General features: G+C 44.0%; 1 protein-coding gene and 1 long non-coding RNA gene across 6 annotated transcripts in view; one reads left to right on the forward strand and one right to left on the reverse strand.

Annotated features, from left to right (window-relative positions):
- LOC144670073 (dual oxidase 2-like) overlaps window positions 1–23,765 on the forward strand; it is a 120,718-nt gene that overhangs the window by 94,778 nt on the left and 2,175 nt on the right. For 4 of the 5 annotated variants that reach the window (XM_078532464.1, XM_078532462.1, XM_078532461.1 and 1 more), the window contains 9 exons: window positions 828–1,058; window positions 2,005–2,104; window positions 4,356–4,405; window positions 5,962–6,089; window positions 11,456–11,609; window positions 14,134–14,366; window positions 19,451–19,609; window positions 21,446–21,601; window positions 23,017–23,145. In XM_078532464.1, the coding sequence (XP_078388590.1) occupies window positions 828–1,058; window positions 2,005–2,104; window positions 4,356–4,405; window positions 5,962–6,089; window positions 11,456–11,609; window positions 14,134–14,366; window positions 19,451–19,609; window positions 21,446–21,601; window positions 23,017–23,145 (1,340 nt within the window). The remainder of the gene's footprint in view (window positions 1–827; window positions 1,059–2,004; window positions 2,105–4,355; window positions 4,406–5,961; window positions 6,090–11,455; window positions 11,610–14,133; window positions 14,367–19,450; window positions 19,610–21,445; window positions 21,602–23,016; window positions 23,146–23,765) is intronic. The other variant, XM_078532465.1, reaches the window with a different exon arrangement.
- LOC144670076 (uncharacterized) overlaps window positions 1–23,765 on the reverse strand; it is a 149,313-nt gene that overhangs the window by 51,020 nt on the left and 74,528 nt on the right. The gene's annotated exons all lie outside the window — the stretch shown is intronic.

Raw genomic sequence — 23,765 nt, forward strand, 5'->3', positions numbered from 1 at the left:
TGAAACAGTCATTCACAAATGTGGTCGTTGATGGGGATATCGCTTAATCAATTACCTATATTCACAATTATGGAAGATAACATATTTTGAACATGTTGAACTATGATGAATAAATTCATTGGGCAGGATTTTCCCGTCGGCGAGAAAAATGACGCACGGTGACATCGGGCGGAACTCCCAACGTCACCGCGCCCCGTTTAAATTTTCCGGTAGGCGGGGGCGCAACAAAATCAGCTGTGCGCCCGCCAACCTGTCAATGGTCAATTGAGGCTATTGACAGAGTCATTTAGCTCATTAATGGACATGCCCGTCCAACCTTAAGATTGGCGGGCAGGCCAGGAGCCCTGGCAGGAATTAGAAAAAGCACAAAACCTCACCCAGGGGAGGGATGAGGTTTCATGTAGGTTTTGAAAAATTTTATTAAAGTTTTTGTAAAAATTATGGACATGTCCCAACTCATGTGACTGTGTCACATGAGGGGACATGTCAGGAATTTTTGTTTTTCTATTTTTAATATTTGTCACAGAATAGCCGATCTCCCTGAGGCAGCACTTAGCCTCAGGGAGATGAGTGCACTCTTTCTGCACATGCGCGAAAGAGCGCACTCTCGGGTTTAGGGATACCCCCCCCTGCCTGAGCGCTTCCGTGCAGACATCGTACTGGGCGGGCCTTAATTGGCCCGCCCACGTAAAATGGCGCCGCGCCCCCAGTTGGGGGCGCCGATCGGTGGTGCGCCTGTGCGCGCCCGCAATTCAACTTCGCCCTGATGGGGGGAAAATCCTGCCCATTGTTTGTGACAAGTTAATAAATACACCCTTTCTCTTCAGATTATGCAGTGTTAAGAGAGCACTCTGGGGTGCCTCAGACCACAAGAGTTGGTCTCATCATTGCCCGTGGATCTGCAGCTGCTGTCTCCTTCTTGTACTCGTACATCCTTCTCACTATGTGCCGGAACCTCATCACAGTTCTGCGCGAAACGTTCCTCAATCTATACATTCCTTTTGATTCGGCCGTGGATTTCCATCGTTGGGTGGCGATGGCTGCTGCTTTTTTCTCAGGTGAGAAGTGTTATAATACTGGGGGCACACCGGTGAATGGAGACCCTTCTGACAGCAACCTTTGCTTAAAATGGCACCACATCAACCGTGGCTCAGTTGGTAGCACTCTTATCTCTAAGTCACAAAGTTCTGGGTTCATGTCTTATTCTAGTACAAAAAAATTGAGGCTGACGCTCCAGTGCAGAACTGAGGGAATGCTGCACTGTTGGAGATGCTGTCTTTTGGATGAGATATTAAACTGAAGCCCCTATCTGCCTCATTGAATGGATGTAAGTGATCCCAAAATGCCATTTTGAAGGAAAACAGTGAAATTATCCCATGCCCTGGCTAATTTTTAATCCCCCAAAAAACAGATGGACTGTTTGTGGGAGCTTGCTGTGCGCAAATTGGCTGCCACATTTCCTCACTGCAACAGAGACTACACTTCAAAAAGTACTTAATTGGTTTTAAAGCGCGTTGAGACATCCAATCTTTTTTAAAGGGAGCCATAGTGAGACCAATTTGAACACTGTGGGCCGGAATTTTCCAACCCCCACCCCCCACTCCCCCACCCCCCCACCACCAACCCCAGCACCAGCACCAGGCCTCGGCCCCAGGGCCGGCGAGCCATCGAAATCTCCATTCACATCAGTGGGACCGGAAGATCCTGCTGGCGTGAGGGGACTGGAAAATTCCATCCTGTGAGCGAGTTAAAATCAGGCCCTAATAATAGTTTCTGTAATCTATGCAGTTCCAGTAAATTAATGAGTTCCTTGCAAAGTAGTAGCTGTTGAACAGAGGAAGCTTTTGTCCTTGTAATCTGAGTTGGATTTGAATTTGGATCATTTGGTGAGAGGCAAGTATCTAATCCACTGCACCGCTACGCCTTTATTACTTATGGATTATGGAACTCCGCATTGTCTTGCATTTAATTATACAACATATTTATTTCACTTTTTTGTTGCAGTACTCCACAGTGCAGCTCATGCAGTCAATATTTACACTTTGTCTGCCAACCCACTCAGTGTTCTAGCCTGCCTGTTCCCTGAGGCAGTCCATGATGATGGGTAAGTTCAACTATTACTAAATAAGAAAGCACTTAGAACATAAGAACCAGGAGCAGGAATAGGCCATTTGGTCCCTGGAGCCTGCTCCCACATTCAACAGCATTGTGGTTAATCTGTTCTTGGCCTCAACTCCGCTTTCCTGCCTGTTCCCCATCACCCTTGACTCCCTTACAATTCCAAAATCTGCCTTCCTCAACCTTTTTTAATATGTTCAGTGACCCAGCCCCCACTGCTGTCTGGGATAGGGAATTCCAAAGATTCACGACCCTCAGAGAACAAATTCCTCCTGATTTCCATCTTAAATGGGCAACCCCTATTTTTGAAAGCTCGAGGCTCCACTCCCGCCCCCTCCATGAGGGGAGATCTTCTCTCAGCATCTAGCCTGTCCTGCCCCCTCAAAATCTTATATTTCTCAATATAACACCTCTCTTAAACATAGGACTTCTCAAAGCACTTCACGGTCAATGATGTACAGTTGAAGCATTGTCACTATTGTGAATGAAAAGGAACACAGAGTCAATTTGTAGGCAGCAAAGTCCCACAATGCAATGAATGGTCAGGTAATTTCATCTTGGTGTTGATTTAGCATAGAGCAAATCCTTCCACTGAAGCAGATCGGATTATTGAAATTGAAATGGAGAGATGGTAGGGTAGTGGTAACTGGACTAATAACGCAGAGGCTAATACATGGTATGAGTCCCACCACATCAGCTGGTGGAATTTGAATTTAATTAATTAATTCAATTGACTAATAAAACATCTGGAATTGAAACTTAGTTTCATGAAACATCATCGATTGTTGTGAAAACCCATCTTGTTCACTAATCCCCTTTAGGAAAGGAAATCTGCCATCCTTACCAGCTCTGGCCTACACGTTTATTTTTATTCATTCATGGGATGTGGGCGTCGCTGGCTAGGCCAGCATTTATTGCCCATCCCTAATTGCCCTGTTCAGAGGGCATTTAAGAGTCAACCACATTGCTGTGGGTCAGGTGTCACATGTAGGCCAGACCAGGTAAGGATGGCAGATTTCTTTCCCTGACTCTAGATCCACAGCAATGTGGGGTGACTCTTAATTGCCCTCTGAAATGGCCTAGCAAGCCACTCAGTTCAAGGGTTATTGGGAATGGGCAACAATTGCTGGCCTTGTCAGCGATGCCCAAATCCCATGAATTTTTTTTTTAAAAAGCTCAGGGTCCCCTTAGTTAATTTAGCAAGCTGTGGAAGCCTACTGAGCTTTCCGGTGCACTTCACCAGCAAAGGGGAAAGCAATCTTGGGAAGCTGCTGTGCTGGCAGCGGCAGATCCTAGGTGGCAGGAGAGAAGACCGCGTGAGAGTTGACAATGATCTTTGGGATAGATGTGAACCAGGAGGAACAGGACTCCACATTCTGATAAGCATTTCCTACAAAGCTTAACTTTTTCTTGGTGGTGGCCTCCCTTTAAGGACCTCTGCTTCGGCCACATGTAGATCTGGTGAAAATAAATGGCATCCATACATTGGTTCATTCCCCGGTCCTATATCTTGACCAATCAGAGTCAAGCTGCCTGGTTTAAATTTTGTACAATGCTTGGCAGTTAACTGTCATCCACCCTCAACTGATGTATTATCCATGGCAACGTCTATACCAATCAGAGTCCACTTGCCAACCAATCAACACTCTCTTCTCATACAGTATAAGTATATTGTTTTCCCTGACATTGGTATTTTCTTGTGAATTGTCTTGATGGGTGCAAGACGAAAAGCTTCAACAAAAAAAACTCTTTTTTTCAGTAGTATCCAAGATCTGGTTATCCTGAGTACAGCTGGCTTGCTGTTCACTGTGGATAGGGCTGCCGAATTTTGGGAAAGAGTCCCATACCAAACATTAGAATTCTTATTTCCATATGTAAAAGACCTAATGCCTGATTCAGGCATGAGCCCTGGACTCCTATGCTGGAGTTTTTAACCAGTATAGCAGGGGACACACTTCCAGTGTTGAATGTGCACGTGCACATCACCCATCATAGTGCGCACTCAGGTGCCCATTTTTACACTTACACAGATGAGCAATGCCAACTAATTTCTAGGCATGAATAATAGACTATCTGCATTGCTTCACACTTGGAGTGATATTAGGCAGGTTCTAATAGTTCACATTGGAATAACAAATGGACTGTAATGCTTCTCACTACAACACCACTTTTGCTGTACTTGATCTATCATACCCTTGCTACATTTCATAACTGATGATATCCCCTTTTTCCCGCAGGTCTGAACTTCCCCTGAAGTATTACTGGTGGTTCTTTCAGAATATTACAGGTACTCATGCCCCTCCTCTCGGCTGAAGATTGGCGTACAAAATAGTTGGCTTGTTGATATCATGTAATGTCTTCTGTTGAGCCAACTAATTCTTATCCAAGTGATCATACCTGGATAATGAGAACTGGAGGCTCTTTGTCTGTGGGGAGCATTATAACCAAGCGTGTCCTGCCGACAAACTCGTTTAACCTGGCAAGCAATTCGGAATGCAACCCCTGGGTGATTTTCTTTCTTTCCCTCTCCAGGGGATGCTCATATGTCATTTAATTACCCCAGATGAGATCAGCTAACTCAATAAAAGCCGATATTTTTGATCTTTTTTCCCACCGCCATCCTCTCCCCCCCCCACCCCACCCCCACTAGGGCCATCTGTCGCTTGCCAGAGTGCTTACCCTGATCCAGCCATTACCACATTCTGCTTTCCACTCTTAATGTCACCATGAGCGCCTCCTTCAGCCAGTATCACCACCATTAACAACCCTGTGACCTTTTGTTGATGACATCTTTCGCAATCTCTCCTTTGCCTCCACCTATCACTGGCCTTCTATTCAGCTTCACCTGTTCCACCCCCATTTAAACAGTATATATTTCACCACATTTTTACTTCTCTTTAGTTACACGGACTCGAAATTTTAACTCTATCTTTCTCTCCACGGATGCTGCCAGACCTGCTGAGTTTTTCAAGCATTTTTTGTTTTGGTTCAAAAAAAGCCGGGTTCGGTTTGGTTTGTTCTGTTCGTCCGCGTGGATCCGTATGAATCCCTCCATCTGTGCTGACGAATGGAATGTATGTAACAAGATCAACATCTGATATCTCGGATCAAGATTCAGCTAAAACTCAGATCAGCACTCAAATTAGTGGTGTATTACAGATCACTCAAAGCATCTGAGTTGCTATGGCAACATGCACTTGTACATACATGTTGTAGCCTGGAGCGATAGTAGAGGCTGCAGCATTCTTTCCATCCCATGGCTGACCAGGAATCTACCCCATTCTTACCACCTGCCATTGTCAAGTGTTGGAAGGATTTGCAGGTTGATGATCAACCTGCTTGGCTGTCTATGAAAGCACTTTCCTTGGCCATCAAGTCCTGGGGTGGGACTCGAACCCAGAGCTTCTGGGCTCAAAAAGCAGGAACGCTACTCACTGCACCACAGGACCTCCTGCAAGCAAATTGCACAGCAGTAATAAACCCATTTCTCACTGTTGTTTTCTTTATACCTCCTCTGAGCGAAATGCTAATTTAACCACAATTAGTGTGCTAATGGGCTGCAGCCTCCCACCTATTGGAAATGAAATAAAACTATCCTGAAGTTTTTGAATTTTGACCATATAGTTAATGGGAGACAGAGAGGAGGAGTTCTTGGCTGTTAGCTTGGGTTAGATTCAGCTCCCAGTATTTTATGATTTTGCTCAGCCTGGTGCATGCCAATGCTTCCCCTTGAATCCTAAAGACTTGCAGACTATGTCAGATATTCACAACCATGCACTAGTGAAGAGTAATCCATCAGGCAGAACTTTAATAACTGGCCATGAAATGTCTTTTGTCTTTCAGGGATGACTGGAGTTCTACTCCTTTTTACCTTCTCTATTCTACATGTCTTTGCCTTGCACTATTTCCGGCGCATTAGCTTTAGAGCGTTCTGGATGTCCCATCATCTCTACATAGCAATATACATCCTGGTAAGGAGACATCGTTGCAAATTCACAATGACGTTTACAACCCCTAATGAAAATTCAAGGGTTGGAACCAAAGATTAGATTAATTTGAGGTAATTATCTGAATATGTGCAGGAGGCAGTGAATTTTGCCCACTGTATACAATGCAGTAATAAAACTACTATGGTGCTAAATGACCAAGCCAGAGATTGTGGCAAGTTAATAAATTTGGCCAGCTGTGAGCTGCTGTCAAAAATAGACCGTTGTGGTAAAAATGACCACTCTCAAGTCTGAGATTCGAGCAAGCAAAGATTTATTTCAAACACTTGCAAGGGAGAGAGAGAACCTCAGCCAGCCAAGGACCCCATCTCCAAGCTACAGGGTTTACAGTACATATTTATTATTCTCATCTTCTCCTGTTCATTATAATGTTTCTCATTAATTTCATAACTAACCATACCATTCCATCAACAGATGTTCCCATTTTCTCAACACTTAGCGTCGGTATTTGGCCTTCAGTTCCCCCTTATCTCCTTCTTCTGTATAACAATGAACAAGCTGTTTATGCAGGCTGTAAAGAGAGTACTGGCTAACTACTAAGCCAGTATTCCCATAGTCATTTTGGTCAAGTATCCCATCATGCTGTGAAAGAGCTCACATAGCAACATTTGTCTATTCTAAAGCTATTAATGCACATTTTAATATCAACCAATATGAAATCATTTCAGTTATCCCACTTCAAGACCGTACAAAGCTGCCAAAATGTTTTTAAGAGAACTTGACTCATTTATTGACATCCACCAGGGAAGCAGACCTGCTACTTCTGCCCGAACTGGCCAACAGCTGACTCTAGTCCACTGTCAGATAACTTAAATGTCCTCTGACATGGTCTAGTAAGCCAGTTACTTGTCAAAACGATAGCTATAAAAGCTCCCTCACTCTCACTTTCTCAGGGTATTTAGGCATGAGCACAAACATGACCAGTGTCAGCCATATTCTGAGAATGATTGTACCTACAATTTTGAAATTATTTTAGTTAATGCTTACATTTAGCTTATAAATTGTCCTGTTGCTAGCGTGTGCTTGAAAACCCATTTTTCAAACTTTAAAATGTGCTGTTTAGTTTGATTCAATATACATTTATATGAAGCGGTATTTTTTTTGCATGTCCCTTGTTTCCACTGTTTCTGCCCCCTTCTCTTCTCCCTTTCCCTCTCTGGAACCTGGTTCCATATGTGCCAGTTACCCTGGTGCCTCAGTGAGGTGGCCATTATCCATGTGTGGGTTTCGCAGGTGAATGTGGACAAGCTATTTGACTGCAGTGGCGCTGGGAGGAATCAATCCACATTCGTTCTCAACTGACATCCATACAACCAGGGGTTACTGGATAATGGTTGCAAGGAGGTTCCCTGAGCAATGTTCCCCACACCCGGGGCCATAGGCACTCATTGGAGTGCCCCGAATGAAAATAATTAATGTAGCCTTGAGAATTGAGCCTGGAGCTTTCTTAAAGTGTATGGGTTAACTACTCACTCAATTACATTCCTTTAAGGAGCTATTGGCGAGCCTTGTTTTATCTTTCTGTAAATAGGACTATTGCCGTGAGACCCTCTTCCATCATCTAGGAAGGTTACTGTGCAAACACAGTTTCCCCTTTTATTATTTTAATAACTAGTAATCTGTTTCTTCTCTTTTTAGTCCTGTGGGTAAATTTTCAACAGAGTTGACAATAATTAATGTGCATGAACACTTATCAAAGTCGCAAGTACCCATACAGTGAGGAAATTTGCTGTAGATTCATGTTGGTATTTTCAGCTTAATGGGTTTCTCTTAGTGGACTGGTGTTAATTAGTGGTAACTAAATGACTGATATTTTATTTCAGTGTGACTAGTCTTGATTTCTATGTCACAGTTTGTGAGCTGGAAACAAAAAGGGTGATTCAGTCAAACAACGACTTTCCTGAGCTGTGGGCAACAGTCCAAGAGTTTCCTGAAACTGCAGTCAAAATGTCTAATGATTTGCTTATAGCTACCCTGGCACCTTGGATCACAAGCAACAGCCCCTGAAATTTAATGGCTTCCCCTTGTTCTGCAATATCAAAGGAATTAGCCTATAGTTGCAGAATAAGCTAAACATTACTAAAGCTAGTCTCCGTAATGGGTACCATGACAATTATCATTGATTGTTGTAAAAACCCATCTGTTTCACTAATGTCCTTTAGGGAAGGAAAACTGCTGCCCTTGTCTCATCTGGCCTACATGTGACTCCTGACACACAGCAATGTGGTTGACTCTAAATTGCCTCCTGAAATGGCCTCGTAGGCCATTCATTTCAAGGGCAATTAGGGACGGGCATCAAATGCTGGTCCTACCACTCACACCCACATCCCATGAAAGAATAAAGGAAAAATGATAAATGTGAAGGAGTCGACCGATGCCAGATGAAATTGATGCAGGCAAGTGTAAAACGTTGCACAGTAGAAAGAGTTTCATGGGGTCTCAGAGCATTTCAGCAGCCATTTTAAAAGTTGGCTGGCTGCAACATTTACAAAGATAATTTCCCCTGTCCATAATGTGGTTGGGTCACCCATGCAATAGTGGCACATCACAGAGATGTGGCGGTGGTGTGTTACAGCTCACTCAGGGAGTCCAAGTTGCTATGGCAACTTACATGTTGTAGTCAGGAACTGTCAATAGTGATGGTGGAGGCCCCATTGTTCTTTCCACCACATTGCTGACCAGGAATCTCTGCTATTTTTGCCGACTGCCTTTGGCATATATTGGAAAGATTTCCAGTTTAATACTCAACCTATTTAAACATTATGAATGCACCTTACTCGGTATCAAGCCGTGGGGTGAGACTCGACCCCAGAGCTTCTTACTCAAAGGCAGTGTCACTACCCACTGCACCATAAGACCTCACAGAGATGTGGATAAGAAGCTCAATTTTTACCACTTTCTACACGTTATATTCCTTTTATATTTGGTATAATTTCTATATATTTGATTAGGCTAATCTGAGAGATCAAGGGCAATATCATGCTGTTCAGTGTTTATTTGTCAGCTTAATTTGGAATAACTAATTGTAAATTCCTTGCCCTAAACTTATCCACGTTTACTTCCCTCTCCTGCATCAAGATCTTCCTCAACACCAAAACTCTCTAACAAAGCTTTTGGTCAGTCCTTCAAATCTCCCTATCTTTGGCTTGACACACATTTTTCTCTTTCACATCACTGTGAAGTGCCTTTTCCACATTGAAAGTGTTATAAAAATTCATGTCATTGTTGGTTGTTTGAATCTCCCACGTTGTTCTGTTGGGCTGAGTCTGTGCCACATTGGAAGGGGTGGTCCATTGCACTGGCTGCTGTGTCTGGTGACGATATAGACACGTCCATAAAGAATATGTTCATGGTGTCACTGCCCATAGGGTTCTTCTCCCTACTAGAAGCATATATTTTTCAATACAATATTTTTCCTTTCAACCGATATTGAAATTTTTGGGACTCACCACTGTCGCTATGTCAATTCCTGGAGAAAGTTGACATAAATCCGCTTCATGCATTGCCAATTGTGCTTTCCTGTATGTTTCCTCATATTAAAAGGCTGATTTTCCAGTACTGAGCTTTTAGAGAACTAGTGGTTACAGCAAAAGTAGGACATTGTGTGCGGTTTTCTGTCCAACCATTAATGGGTCAATTGGTGCCATACAGCACAATTCACTGGATTTCACCTTGAAAAATAAAGGTCAAAAGATGAGTGGTCAATACATTAGGGGTGGGTTGCACTCTTCTTTATTTAATTTTAATAACTTAAATTGATTAATTTGATGCATTGTAATTCAACTAGACTAACTGGACAGTAATCCTCTGTTAAAAGTGTGCCATCAGACCATAAGACCATAAGACATAGAAGCAGAAATTAGGCCATTTGGCCCATCGAGTCTGCCCCACCATTCAATCATGGCTGATAAGTTTCTCAACCCCATTCTCCCACCTTCTCCCTGTAACCTTTGATCCCCTTACCAATCAAGAACCTATCTATCTCGGTCTTAAATACACTCAATGACCTGGCCTCCGCAGCCTTCTGTGGCAATGAATTCCATAGATTCACCACTCTCTGGCTAGAGAAGTTTCTCCTCATCTCTGTTCTAAAAGGTCTTCCCTTTACTCTGAGGCTGTGCCCTCGGGTCCTAGTCTCTCCTATTAATGGAAACATCTTCCCCACGTCCACTCTATCCAGGCCTTTTAGTATTCTGTAAGTTTCAATCAGATCCCCCCTCATCCTTCTAAACTCCATCGAGTATAGACCCAGAGTCCTCAAACGTTCCTCATATGTTAAGCCTTTCATTCCTGGGATCATTCCCGTGAACCTCCTCTGGACCCTCTCCAGGGCCAGCACATCCTTCCTGAGATATGGGGCCCAAAATTGCTCACAATATTCTAAATGTGGTATGACCAGAGCCTTATAAAGCCTCAGCAGCACATCCCTGCTTTTATATTCTAGTCCTCTCGAAATAAATGCCAACATTGCATTTGCCTTCCTAACTACCGACTCAACCTGCAAGTTAACCTTAAGAGAATGCTGGACCAGGGCTCCCAAGTCCCTTTGCACTCCAGACATAATCAACACCAATCATGTTACAGACCGTATTATTGAACAAGTCTTCTGGTATGCTTTATCAGGTGGTTGCACTCTATCAATGAGCTCCTGTGGCACGGTGGGTAGCATCCCTGTCTCTGAGCAAGAAGCTCCGGGTTCGAGTGGGAGATGGGCGAGTGGTTGACTCAGTTGGCTGGACAGCCAGTGTGTGCCAGATTGGTGACAACAGCATGCAGTTTTACCATTGCCCCCGGCTGGGGTGGATTCAGCACCTGCCCCCTGGCTTTACCTGTGGTGGATATCATGGTGCTGTGGGTTGGACCTAACTTTGAAAAAAGAACAGGAGAAGAAGAGTGCTCTTTATAGTCATCGCTCCTTTGCAAAGGAGATCGTCAAGTTTGTGAAGAGAGATGATAAGTAAACCAAGAAGTATTGAATAAGTGACATTAAGCTTGGGTTTTACAACCAGTTGGTTGTAAAAGGAAGGGGAGCCGGAAGGAGATCAGGAATTCTCGAGATTGGATACATTAGATGGTCCAATAGTTCTTGACTTCAGTATTGCAAAGTTGCACTGAGGAGGAAGAAGATGATGTATTTAGAGCTTAGGAGTAATGAGAGAGCAAAGGTCAGGTCAACATAAGGAGACATGACATGTTGTAATGGGGGCAGAGAAGGAGAGAGATATTGGAGGTTAAAGATGAGAGAAGGCTCACTGTATTCTGCTCAGGAATGCGAAAATGTTGAGTAGAAGAAACCAAATTAACTTCAAGTTTGTGTCTTTTTGAAACAGGTCATTTTACATGGCAGCGCTGCTCTTCTTCAACCGCAAAGATTCCACGTGTATTTAATCATCCCCGCCCTGATCTTCATTGGAGACAAATCTATTAGCTACAGTAGGAAAAAAATTGAGATTGCAGTCGTCAAAGCCGAGCTTATGCCGTCAGGTAGGACTGAAGTTACTTTAATGTAACATTTCGAAGCGATCCGCTTTGTCCCATCTTTACTGGTTTCCTTTAACTCGATGTGCCGCTGTTATCAGTTAAACTGATTGTAAGTGTCAACCAGGCTCAGCTCGAGTCAGAAGATTGTGTGGGTTCAAGCCCCAGGACAAATGTGCCACAGTCATAAAGAGGGCCTGCCACCCGTTCACAAGCAGCCCCCTTTAAGATACCACGCGTGCGTTACCACACACAAGAAAAGAATTAAAGGCATTTTGTGTATTGAATAAACAGGCCGCGCAGTTTTAGAGAGGCTGAATTTTCCCAGAGATGGGGTGGCAAGCGAGGAGGCAGGAAGAGCGGAACCGAAAATTGCGGGGGGGCTGTGATTAAGTAGGCGATTAGATACTCCAACCTTTTTGCACAGATAACAGGCAGGATTTTGCCCTTGGCGGGGGTGCTCGACAGGCAGGGGGTGGGGACAGGAAGCCGACCGCTGCTCACGATCGGCACCACACCGCGATTTCACGCAGGGCAGGCCAATTAAGGCCCGCCCAGTGTGGAACGCGAGGGGCAGCGCTCAGCGCTGCCTGTGCGGGCGGTGGGAGGACCACGGCTTTCGCACATGTGCGAGAAAGGGCGCTTCAATCTCCCTGAGGCACGGAGCTACCTCAGGGCGATTGAAGCGCTGTGTAAAAGAAAGTAATGAAGAGAATAAAAATCTAATAAAACATATCCCGTCATGTGCCTCTGTCACATGAGCTGGGACATGTTTTGAATTCAAAAATTAAGTTTTTTTCTTTATTTGCTTTAGGAAACCTCATCCCGCTCGTGGATGAGGTTTCCTAAGAAATGTAAAGGCTGCTTGGCCTTTTCGCCTGCCCCACCCACCGTTAGGTTGAACAGGCAGCGTAAATTTGATTTTAATTAGATTGTTAATGGCCTTAATAGGCCTTTTAATTATCGACGGGCACGCAGCCGACTCTGGCGCGTGCCCGCTGAACGAAACATCACGAGACTGCGTGATGACTTCAAGGCTGCGCGATGACTTCGGGACGCACGCCCAACGTCATCATGCATCGTTTTACACTCGGGCGTGTCGTGCGCGCGTCTGCATGCCAAGCATAACATCCTGCCCAAGGTGTCCGAAGAACTCCATCTGTCTTCTTCTGATATTATTTAAGAGTTCACTGGTTCTTCCAACCTCATTCAGTGCTTCATTCGTGCTTTTCTCCACCCGGCTTACCCTTAGGATCCTTATTAAGTATCACATTTTTTTTGTGCGTGGTAGCGCACACGCGGTATCCTAAAGGGGGCAACTTGCGAGCGGGTGGCATGCTATCTTCATGATTGCGGCACAGCCGTGCACGCTTACAGCTCAGAGCGAACGCTCGTCCAAGGGCTTGAACCCACCCAATCTTCTGACTCAAGCTGAGCCAGGCTGACACTCACAATCAGTTTCACTGATAACAGCGTCACATCGAGTTAAAAGAAGACCAGTGAAAGTGAGGTGAAACGAAGCAGTTGATTTTATTTTCTTTCTCTTTGCTGATGCTCCAAGCTTCACACCCATAACTCACTACTGACAAGACATAACATCTTAGTACAATTTTACTCGTTAAAGGAGATATTTGCACAGTGGAGCATTTTTATTGTAAAGTATCACTCACATCAGAATGAACTCCCAACGCCAGCTGACATCAAGAAGCCAAATTAAAGGTAATCTTTAATGCTCGCCAGCATTTTATCAGCAGCAGAGTGGCTCCCCTCCATGTGGGGAGGCTGCCAGCTTAATAAAGGCGGCATCTGTGAGGCAGTCTGGAGGGCCATTTGACCCAGAGGTTCCATCCCCCAAAGATGGTGCTGTCAGCAAGAAAGGCTGACCCAAGGCCCTCAATGTTGGCACAGGAGGGGCCTGCCTGCTTGGCCCCTCTAAAATAATTATTGATTGGTTTGACTCTGAAGGCACCTCCATTTTGAGGTGCCCTCGCAATCCCCTAGCCACCTCAGCAGCCCCCAGTTCTAATTGTGGGGCTGCTGAGGTTCCAGAGCCGCCGGAGACATCGGGGACCTGCCTATTGTCCTTCATTAGGTGACAAGCTTAGCAGCAGCCAATCAGAAAGCCACCTCTGGGAATATTGCTGAGCCGGTCTCACTCCAGGTAAGTGAGGGCTTGGGATTATCAATAGGGTGGGAGTTCCCGAAGCCAGTGGGAAAACCAGCTCTCATTGTCTGGATCAAACGGAGTACAGTGGGATGGGGGTTGAAGCTCCCTGTACCCTGTGGCTACCTCAGCAGAAATTCCCCAACTGGACCAATGCACCAATTTTACACTTCCTAATCCAACCAGCCTGTGGCTTCTCCGGGTGAGATTTATCAATTAGGGCTGGGAGCTAGGTTGAGCCATCTGAATTAAATTTGCTCCAACTATTGCATTGTCCAAACAAGCCTGTTGCTATAAGTACTATGAAAGCGCAGCTTTTGTATCTGAAAGAGACACCAATAAATAAACCATTGTTTTTTTTTGTAGGTGTTACTCACCTTGAATTTAAACGTCCCAAAGATTTTGACTATAAATCTGGTCAGTGGGTACGTATTGCAAGCCTTATTTTGGGGGCAAATGAGTACCATCCTTTCACCTTGACATCAGCTCCACATGAAGACACCCTCAGCCTTCACATTCGGGCAGTAGGACCATGGACAATCCGATTACGGGAAATATACTCTCGGGAAAATATATTGGCTCTTGGTAGAAACCCAAAGGTAAGGAAAGCATAGAGATTTTGACCAGCAATATACTTAATTTTACTAGTTCTTCATTGTCTAAGTGCCATACCGAGTGGCATAGGTGACCATGGTCTTGCATAGGTGACTATGGTCTTGCATAGGTGACCATGGTCTTGCATAGGTGACTATGGTCTTGCATAGGTGACCATGGTCTTGCATAGGTGACCATGGTCTTGCATAGGTGACTATGGTCTTCCAAACGTTCTGATCATAGCGACAGTGGATAATCTTCTTGTTGGAGTTCTGGTTAAGCCAGTCTTTAATGTTATCTAGCTGCTTCCTTCACTGTCGACCACTTGTTGTTCTTCCATTAATCCTTCTCGTGGTTTTTAGGCACTCCAATCCTTCTGCACAGGAAACATGTCTGAAGAACTCCATTTGTCATCTTTTGATATTATTTAAGAGTTCTCTTGTTCTTCTGGCTTCATTCAGTGCTACTTCATTAGTTCCTTTCTCCACCCAGCTTTACCCTTAAGATCCTACTTAAGCCCCACGTTTCAAAGCTGTTGATTTTCATTTCTTCCTCTTTCCTGATGCTCCATGCTTCACATCCATGACCTATTACTGACCAGACGTAATATTTTAGTACAATGTTACTAGTTTCAGTGTTTATGACTAGTTACTTTGTACGGTGGAGCATTTTTATTGTAAAATATCACCAACATCAGAAAGATATTTCCTATCAATTGTGGCATTATGGTTTCTGTTCCTTTCCCATCATTTTCAGTGGCAGCTTGGCTCATGTTGGGAGCACCTCCACCTCTACTTCAAAAGTTGTGCATCTCAAGCCCAGCTTGAAAGCTTGATCAGCCAAACTAGGCTGTCACCTCAGTGGAGCACTGAACGTTGCATTGTTGGAGGTGCCATCTCTCGGATGAGGTGTTACACTGAGGGCCACCCCCATCATTGCCTGGCACATTTGCCCATATATCAGCAGTGGCTACAGTTCACAAGTAATTCACTAGCTAAAAAGTGCTTTGCTGCATCCTTAAGACATGATTGACCATGTCTCAGTGCAAGTTCTTCCTTTGTCAGTCTCCCTGACTGCCTGTCTGTCTTTGGGCATTAGTAACAGAAACATGCAATCCCTGAGTATCACCACTGCAAATCTTGCATTTGCCACCTAGACTGCCAGAAGATGCCACTCCATGAGTCACGTGATCTGGCTGGGTAGTGAGAAGAAGATACCATGTCCAACGTACCCACTCCACACTTAACGTTGGTGCACCATGGACAATTTGTTTTATCCAGAGGCAATTGTTCTACTTGCACTGTAGACAAGATAATGTTCTCTGCTTGTCAGAAGCTGCTTTCCTCCTGGCCATAGAATGAGACAACACAGGAAGAGGCCATTTGGCCCATCGTGCGTGTGCCAGACCTTTTAAAAAGAGCTATCAAATTAGTCCCACTTCCCTACTCTTTCCCCATAACCCAGGAAATAATGTTTTTATTTTAAATATTGATATGGAATCATGTGAGAATGGTACAATTGCCACAATTTACCAGGTCCAGTAAACCTTTAAAACCACTGGCATACACAAGCTGCTCCACTTACAAGTGGAATTGGCCTATTTTCTTTGCAATTCCATGGCAGTAGTATTTTGTGAAATGCCAGTCATTTCAATCACAAATAAGTTTATTTTCAGCTCCAGTGCTCCACAACATTCTAGCACGACCTTTAGTCCTTTTGTCCTACAACTTGGCACTTTAATCACCCATAAACAAGATGGGTGAAAGCTTCAGAATGTGTTTAGATATGTGAATAAGCTGCTAGGTCAGCTGCGGTAGGCCAGGTTGTCATGTCCGAGATCTTTCCAATCAGTTATTTAACTGCCAAGGCTAAATAAAATTTGCTTTGTTTTTATTTTTTATTAAATGAACCAAGATTCCACTTTTCCAAGTGGAATTACACAATTAGTTAGTGTAAATATACATTTCCAGCTGTTATTTTCCACCTATTAATGCAATTGTGGGCTGGAAATGCATCATTTTTCCAGGCTTGCTCCAAGCTGTTGGTTGTGGCCTAGCCGGTAGCACTCATGCCTCTGAGTCGCAAGGTTCAAGTCCCACTCCAGGACTTGAGCACAAAAAATCAAGGCTGATCCTCCAGTGCTGCACTGTCAGAGGTACTGTTTTTTGGGAAGAGATGTTAAACTGTGGCCCCCATCTGCCCCCTCATGTGGACGTAGAAGATCCCACGGCACTGTTTTAAAGAAGAGCAGAGGGATTGTCCCTGGTATCCTGCCTAATATTTATCCCTCAAACAACATCACAAAACAGGTTATCTGGATATTATCACGTTGCTGATGGCAGGAGCTTGCTGTTTGCAAATTGGCTGTCACATTTCTTGCATTACAACAGTGTACCGCACTTCAAAAAGTGCTTCATTGGTCGTAAAGCACTTTGAGATGTCCTGTGGTTGTGAAAGGCGCTATATAAATGAAAGTCCTTCTTTCTTTGACATGCCACAAGTAGAATAACATCAACTGGAAGCTGAACTAGACCAACCAGGGTTATAGTGCAGGTCAATTTGATGAGTGGTACACCTCCTGACCCATCAAAGTCTCTCCTTCACCACCCACAAGACTCAAGGCAGGAGCGTGATACTATATTCACCACTCACCTAGATGAGTACACCTACAACAAACAAATTATATTTATATAAAACTTCCAAAAAATGCTTCACAAGAGCATTATAAAACAAAGTATGACACCAAACCAGATAAAGAAATATTAGGTCAGGTAGTCAAAAGTGTGGTCAAAGAGATAGATTTTTAAGGAGTGTCTTAAAGGAGGAAAGTGAGGCAGAGTAGCAGAGAGGTGTAGGGAGGGAATTCCAGAGCTTAGGGCCAAGGCAGCTGAAGTAATGATGAAGCAATTAAAATCAGAAACGCTCAAAAGCCCAGAATTAGATAAACGCAGATAGTGTATCTCGGAGAGTGGTGAGGCTGGAGGAGATTACAGAGTTCGGGAGGGGCAAGGGCACAGGGAGATTTGAAAACAAGGATGAGAATTTTAAAATTAAGTTGTTGTTTGACCGGGAGCCAATGCAGGTCAGTGAGCACAGAGAGGGTGGGGGGAGGGGGGAGGTGGTTACCGGACTTGGTGCAAGATAAGACAGCAGTAGACTTTGCCTTACGTCAAGTTTCTGGAGGGTAGAATGTGGGAGACCTGCCAAGAGTTGGAATAAAATCAAGTCTAGAGGTAACAAAGGCATGAATGAGGGTTTCAGCAGCAGATGAGCTAAGGAAGGGGAGAAATCAGGCAATATTACAGAGGTGAAAATAATTGATCTTAGTGATCGAACAAATATGTGGTTGGAAGCTCATCTTGGGGTCAAAAATGACACCAAAGTTGTAAACAGGCTGGTTTCATCTCCGACAGTTAAAGGGTCAGTCAGTCAGTAGTTTGGGAATAGAGTTTTGAGCGGGGCATAACATATGCAATTGGAAAGCTGAAACAAAACACCTTAAATGCATTGATATTTTTAACAAAAGGGAAAGGTTAGAATAGAGAGCTTTTTTAGATCCAAAAGCAGAGGAAATTAGAAATAGGAGAGAGATTGACTTTTTGAGAAATAACGATGGTAAGTATAAACACTGAAAACAGTTGTGTTTATTTGAAGTTTGTATTTTTGAAGCTTTGCTATAACAATAACAGGACCTATTTTAATATTGAATGATGTTAAATACAAAGAGCAAGCCAAGTGGGACTTGGACTAAGTAACGATGTGCCACACACCTGCCAGGTAATGACCATCTCCAACAAGAAAAAATCTCCCCTTGACATTCATCAATGTTACTGTCGCTGAATCCTTAACCATCAACATTTTGGGGGGGTTACCATTGTCCAGAAACTTAACTGGACCAGCCATATAAATACTGTGGCTACAGGAACAGGTCAGAGGATTGGAATTCTGTCACAACTCAACTCTTAACTTCTTAAAACCTGACCACCACCTACAAAGCACAAGTCAGGAGTTTGACACCATCCTGGTCAAAACAGCCTGTTTGATTGACACCTTGTCCACCACTTTAAACATTCACCCCCTTCACCCCCGATGCACTGCAGCATCGAGGCAGCAGTGTGTACCATCTATAAGATGCACTGCAGCAACTCACCAAGGATCCTTCAACAGCACCTTCCAAACCTGCAAACTCTGCCACTTAGAGGCACAAGGGCAGCATGGGAGCACCACAACCTCCAAGTTCTCCTCCAAGCCCCAGACCATCCTGACCTGGAACCATGTCTCCACCTCTTCACTGGTGCAGGGTCAAAATCCTGGAATTCCCTTCATAATGGCACTATGGGTGTACCTACACCAGATGGACTGCAGAGATTCAAGAAGGTGGCTCACCACTACCTACTCAAGGGGCAATTAGAGATGGGTACTAGATGCTGGCTTGGCCAGTGATATTCACATCCATGAACAAATAAGAAAATCTCTGCTATCACCCAAAGAGTTAAAATGGCAATGCAAAATGAAAAGGGTACAATAACTTAAATTTGGAACAGATAATTTAATCATTTTTATCTGGGCTTAAGTGTCAGCAGGTCTACAGAATTTCAAGCTTGCTGGCCATGTTGGGGAGCAATGGGGCAAGAGTTCCTCTGACCATGGAATACAGAAAATAATCCTCAGTTCAGTGGGAATTCACTGCAGTCAAATTATTTGCCACTGCAACACCAACTTGTATTTATATCGTGACTTTAGTGTAGTAAAACACTTCATAGGGGCATTCCCAAACAAAATTTTGGCACCGAGCCATATAAGGATATGTTAGGACAGCTGACCAAACACTTGGTCAAAGAGGTAGGTTTTAAGCATCGTCCTACATCATGAAAGCCATAAATAACAAAGTTCCCAAGAACATTTAAACCACGGACAGAATCTTACTGCCCTGTCGCTGGGGTTAGGGCCATAAAATGCGCCAAGCCATTCAAAAGTCTATTGGCTTTGGTGGGACTGTAAAATCTCGCCGCAATAAAATTCCGCCCCACAAGTTTAACCATAGCGCAGTGTCTAAGACCAATAACTGAAACAGAATTGTTTTCCTTAGATTTACCTGGACGGGCCATTTGGTGAGGGCCACCAAGAATGGAACAAGTTTGAGGTGTCTGTACTGGTTGGAGGAGGGATTGGTGTGACACCTTTTGCATCTATCCTCAAAGATCTTGTCTTCAAGTCGACTATCAACAGCAAAATATTATGTAAAAAGGTAACGCTGCTTAACAATGTGCTGATCCGTTTTCAAGTGGACATCTTTTTCCCAGATTCCCTCCCTTCTCCTCTGAACGTGCTGACTCTTATCAGGGCCCTTGTCAGCATTGGCGCTGGAGATCCCACGGTACCTAACTCAAGTGGAAATCATGTATTCGTCTATGCACAGAGTGTCAGCATGCTATTTGACCAGAAGGCCATCAGTTGAGTCCAACTGAGGGTTCATGCAACACCCACATGTTTAATAGCAGAGGGCATGGGAGAGCTCTCAAGAGTGGGTTAAATGGATGTTTTTTTTTGCCTTTCTCTAGTCTAGACACACTGAAGTCAGTTATGGGGAGGGGTACAGTAGTATAGTGATTATGTTAATGGACTAGTATTTTAGAGGTTTGGACTAGTGATCTGGTGACACAAGTTCAAATCCTACCATGGCAGTTAGGAAATTTAAATTTGTATTAAATAAATCTAGTGTCAGCAATGGTGATCAAGAAATGACTGGAATAGGGTGAAAAACCACTTGGCTCAGTAACGCTCAGTAGGGAAGGAAATCTGCTGTCCTTACCTGGTCTGGCCTATTTGTGCCTCCAGACCCACAACAATGTGGCTGACCCTTAACTGCCCTCTGCGATGGTCTGGCAAGCCACTCAGTTGTATTCAAGAATGTGGCTCACTACCACTTTCTCCAGGGCAGTTAGGGGTGGGCAATAAATGCTAGCCTTGCCAACAAGGAAAAAAACGCTGTTGTATCCATAATTAATTAACGTAGCACAGTCTGTGGATCGAATGTGGGACCTTCTGTTCTTTATATCAGTACCGCACCAACAGTGCACTCAGTCGAGTCACAAAGGAAGAGAATAGTGTTGGTATAACAATGAAGGTCACCATATGTCACCATGCAGTCTTTGTGCTTTATTTAATCAGTCCAGTTGTGTCGTGTACAGTGGAGTCCAATATATTCTCATGTTCCTCTTGCATGTGTCAAAGTGAAGATGTTTTCAGTAAACAAGGAAGCAATAAATTTTGTCATGAGCAAATTTATTTGAATGCCCTGCAATGTTCAGCTGCTTCCTTGACAGTTCACATGATGTTCTATCACATTAACTGGCAGGGAAATAGTTCCAACAACATGGTTTTACTTCTAAAAGGTCATTTCTCCCACACCTTGGTGGGATGAGGATCATTAAGCACTCCTAGTTGTTGACAATTCAAATAGCTTTTCTAGTTCTGAAAATTTATTATGGATTCCAAGAATTGTGAAAATAAAATGCCTCTGGTTTCCTGGAATCAGGTTACAAAGCTGTATTGTCTCAGGACCTTCGCACTGCTCTCTCATTTAGTAACACGAGAAGGGTTTCTAGAAGAACTCATTGGATCTGAAATTTCACTTACTGCCCCAGGGATTATCAATGATTCCACTTGTGGTAATGTTACTAGATTAAGGGCTTCCCCCTGGCTCGATTAGCCACTCTTTCTACACAGTCCTGCACATTTTTTTCATTTTCAAATATATATCCAGTTCTCCATTGAAAGATTGATCGCTGCCCATGACTTTCTGTCCTTTCATGTTAAGGCCTGAAGATTGAGGCAGACCCATGAAATTGCCTGATATGATCAGGTCATAGGAGAGGCATTCTGGTGGTTACCCGAAGGGGGAAACTTAGCCTTTAGCAATATTCATGGAGCGTATTCTTGCATCTGTATTAAATATCGCGGACTTTGGGCCCTGGATGAAGCTTTACCTTCTTGGATGTTCTAGGCTAATTCCAGGTTTTCCCAAGTCTGCGCAGGTCATTTTGCTTTGCTCTAATCACTATTTAAAACTCCTCATTGCCAGATCTACTTCATCTGGGTGACTCGAACACAGAGGCAGTTTGAGTGGCTGGAGGACATCATCCGTGAAGTTGAAGAGACTGATAAAAATTCCCTGGTGTCCGTCCATATCTACATCACTCAGTTGGCGGAGAAGTTCGACCTTAGGACTACCATGCTTGTAAGCAAACACTTGGGCCTCGATTTGTACCAGTAGTTGCTTGGGACCGTCAATTCTCAAATGTTCAACCAACACCCGCCCTCCACACACCACTCTCAACCCCATTCCCCGTCTCTGCTCATCTGTTGTTGAAAGCCTCACCCATGCCTTTGTTAGCTCCCGACTTGCTTATTCCAACATTCTACTCACCGGCCTCCCATCTTCTACCCTCCATAAACTTGCTCATCCAAAATGCAATGCCTGTATCCTAACTGGAACCAAGTCCTGCTCACCCCTGTGCTCACTGACCTAAACAGCTTCTGGTCAAGCAATGTTTCAGTTTTATAGTTTTCATCCTTGTTTTCAAATCCCTCCATTGCCTCACTCCTACCTATCTCTGTAGCCTTTTCCAGTCCAACGGCCCTCCAAGATCTCTGCACCCCTTCACATCTGGAATCTTACACGTCGCTGATTTTAATCACTCCACCACTGGCAGCCATGACTTCGACAGCCAAAGCTCTAAGCTCTGGAATTCCCTCCCTAAACTTCTCTGTCTTTACCTCTCTCCCCTCCTTTGAGATGCTCCTTAAAAACTACCTCTTTGCAAGAGCATTTGGTTACCTGTCAGAATAGTTCCTTATGAGGCTCGGTGTCACGTTTTGTTTGATAAAGCTCTTGTGAAGTGCCTTGAGATGGTTTACTAGACTGAAGGTGCTAGATAAATGCAGATTGCTGTTGTTAATATCCCAACCTTGGTAGTCAACCTGGTGCATTCCACTCCTCCACATATGCCACAATTTAATTTTCCTGTGCATTTCAGAGGGTAATTGACTCTGTAAAGTGCTCAGAGACAATCCCATGTGAAAGCTACGGCTGAATGCCAGTATTTTCATTAGTTATATTCTATAAAAACATCAACACAAGCAATACACTAGAATTTAGATTTGAAGTGGATAAACGCTGGTTTTGCTGGGATGTATTTTCACACGCAGCAAGCCAACCCTCGTCATTGCTCGGTGTAGCTTGTAAAATGCTCAACTTTCAAAATCTGTACACCTGTACTTGGGCATATTTCAGCACTGACTGACTCGATGCTCAAGTGACATTTGCAGCAAAAGGTACCTGGAGGCAGGTTTGCTATTTGGGTTCTGGTAGTGAGCTCTGTACACTTGCATCGTCCAGATAACACAATTTTAACAGTGCTAGCCTGAACCAATCTTTACTGGACATTAGGGAAGGTTCACAGCCAGAATTACAGCTACACAAAACTCTTGATTAAATGTGTACACGCAGGTTTTGGACGCATGTGGTTGACGTAATGTTGAAGAAACTGTTTTGATTATCAACAGGGCGCAGTCAGCACTAAACGAATCAGTTATTCTTTGAGCTCTCCTCCTGATCTTGATAAATTATTTACCCTGTGTCTCTCGCTCTAGTACATTTGCGAACGTCACTTCCAGAAGGTGTCAAACCGGAGCTTGTTCACCGGACTCCGCTCCATCACTCATTTCGGACGTCCCCAGTTTTTCCCCTTCTTTAACTCACTGGTGGAAGTGCACCCTGAGGTGAGTGGTGTTGTGTGGCAATTCAACTATATTTCATTCAGTTGAATCTTCACTGTAAGGAACATTATCCCCCATTAATTTGGAATGGCGTAATATTGAAATGGAAGTTCTTAGATAGAATTATAAATTTGCTCCAGTCTGAGACACCCTCCCCCATCCCTCAAGTTGAGAATATGTAATGAGTTCCTCAGAATCTGGAGTGTGCTCATTCATATTTTTGTAGCCTTGAGTGCCATCGATTGTCAGCCATGGCTCAGTGGGTAGAACTCACACCTCTGACTTACGAGGTTTGGATTCAAGTCCTACTCCAGGGCTTGAGCACACAAGTCAAGGCTGACCCTCCAGTGCTGTACTGAGGGAGTGCTGCACTATTGGCGGTGCTGTCTTTCAGATGAGATGCTAAACCAAGGCCTGCTCAGGTAGCTGTCAAAGATCTCATGACACTATTCCAAAAGAAGAATGTATCCTGGCTGATATTTATCCCTCAATCAACATTACAAAAAATGGATTATCTGTTTGATCTGTATCTGCTTTTAGGTGGTTAGCCCTCCTGACCCCCATCCCACCTCCAGGAGAGTGGTCCAAAGGCAGGGGTGATGCTGGGAATCCAACACACCAGC

The sequence above is a fragment of the Cetorhinus maximus genome, chromosome 30, assembly GCF_964194155.1.
Source record: "Cetorhinus maximus chromosome 30, sCetMax3.hap1.1, whole genome shotgun sequence".
Classification (NCBI taxonomy): Eukaryota; Metazoa; Chordata; class Chondrichthyes; order Lamniformes; family Cetorhinidae; genus Cetorhinus; species Cetorhinus maximus.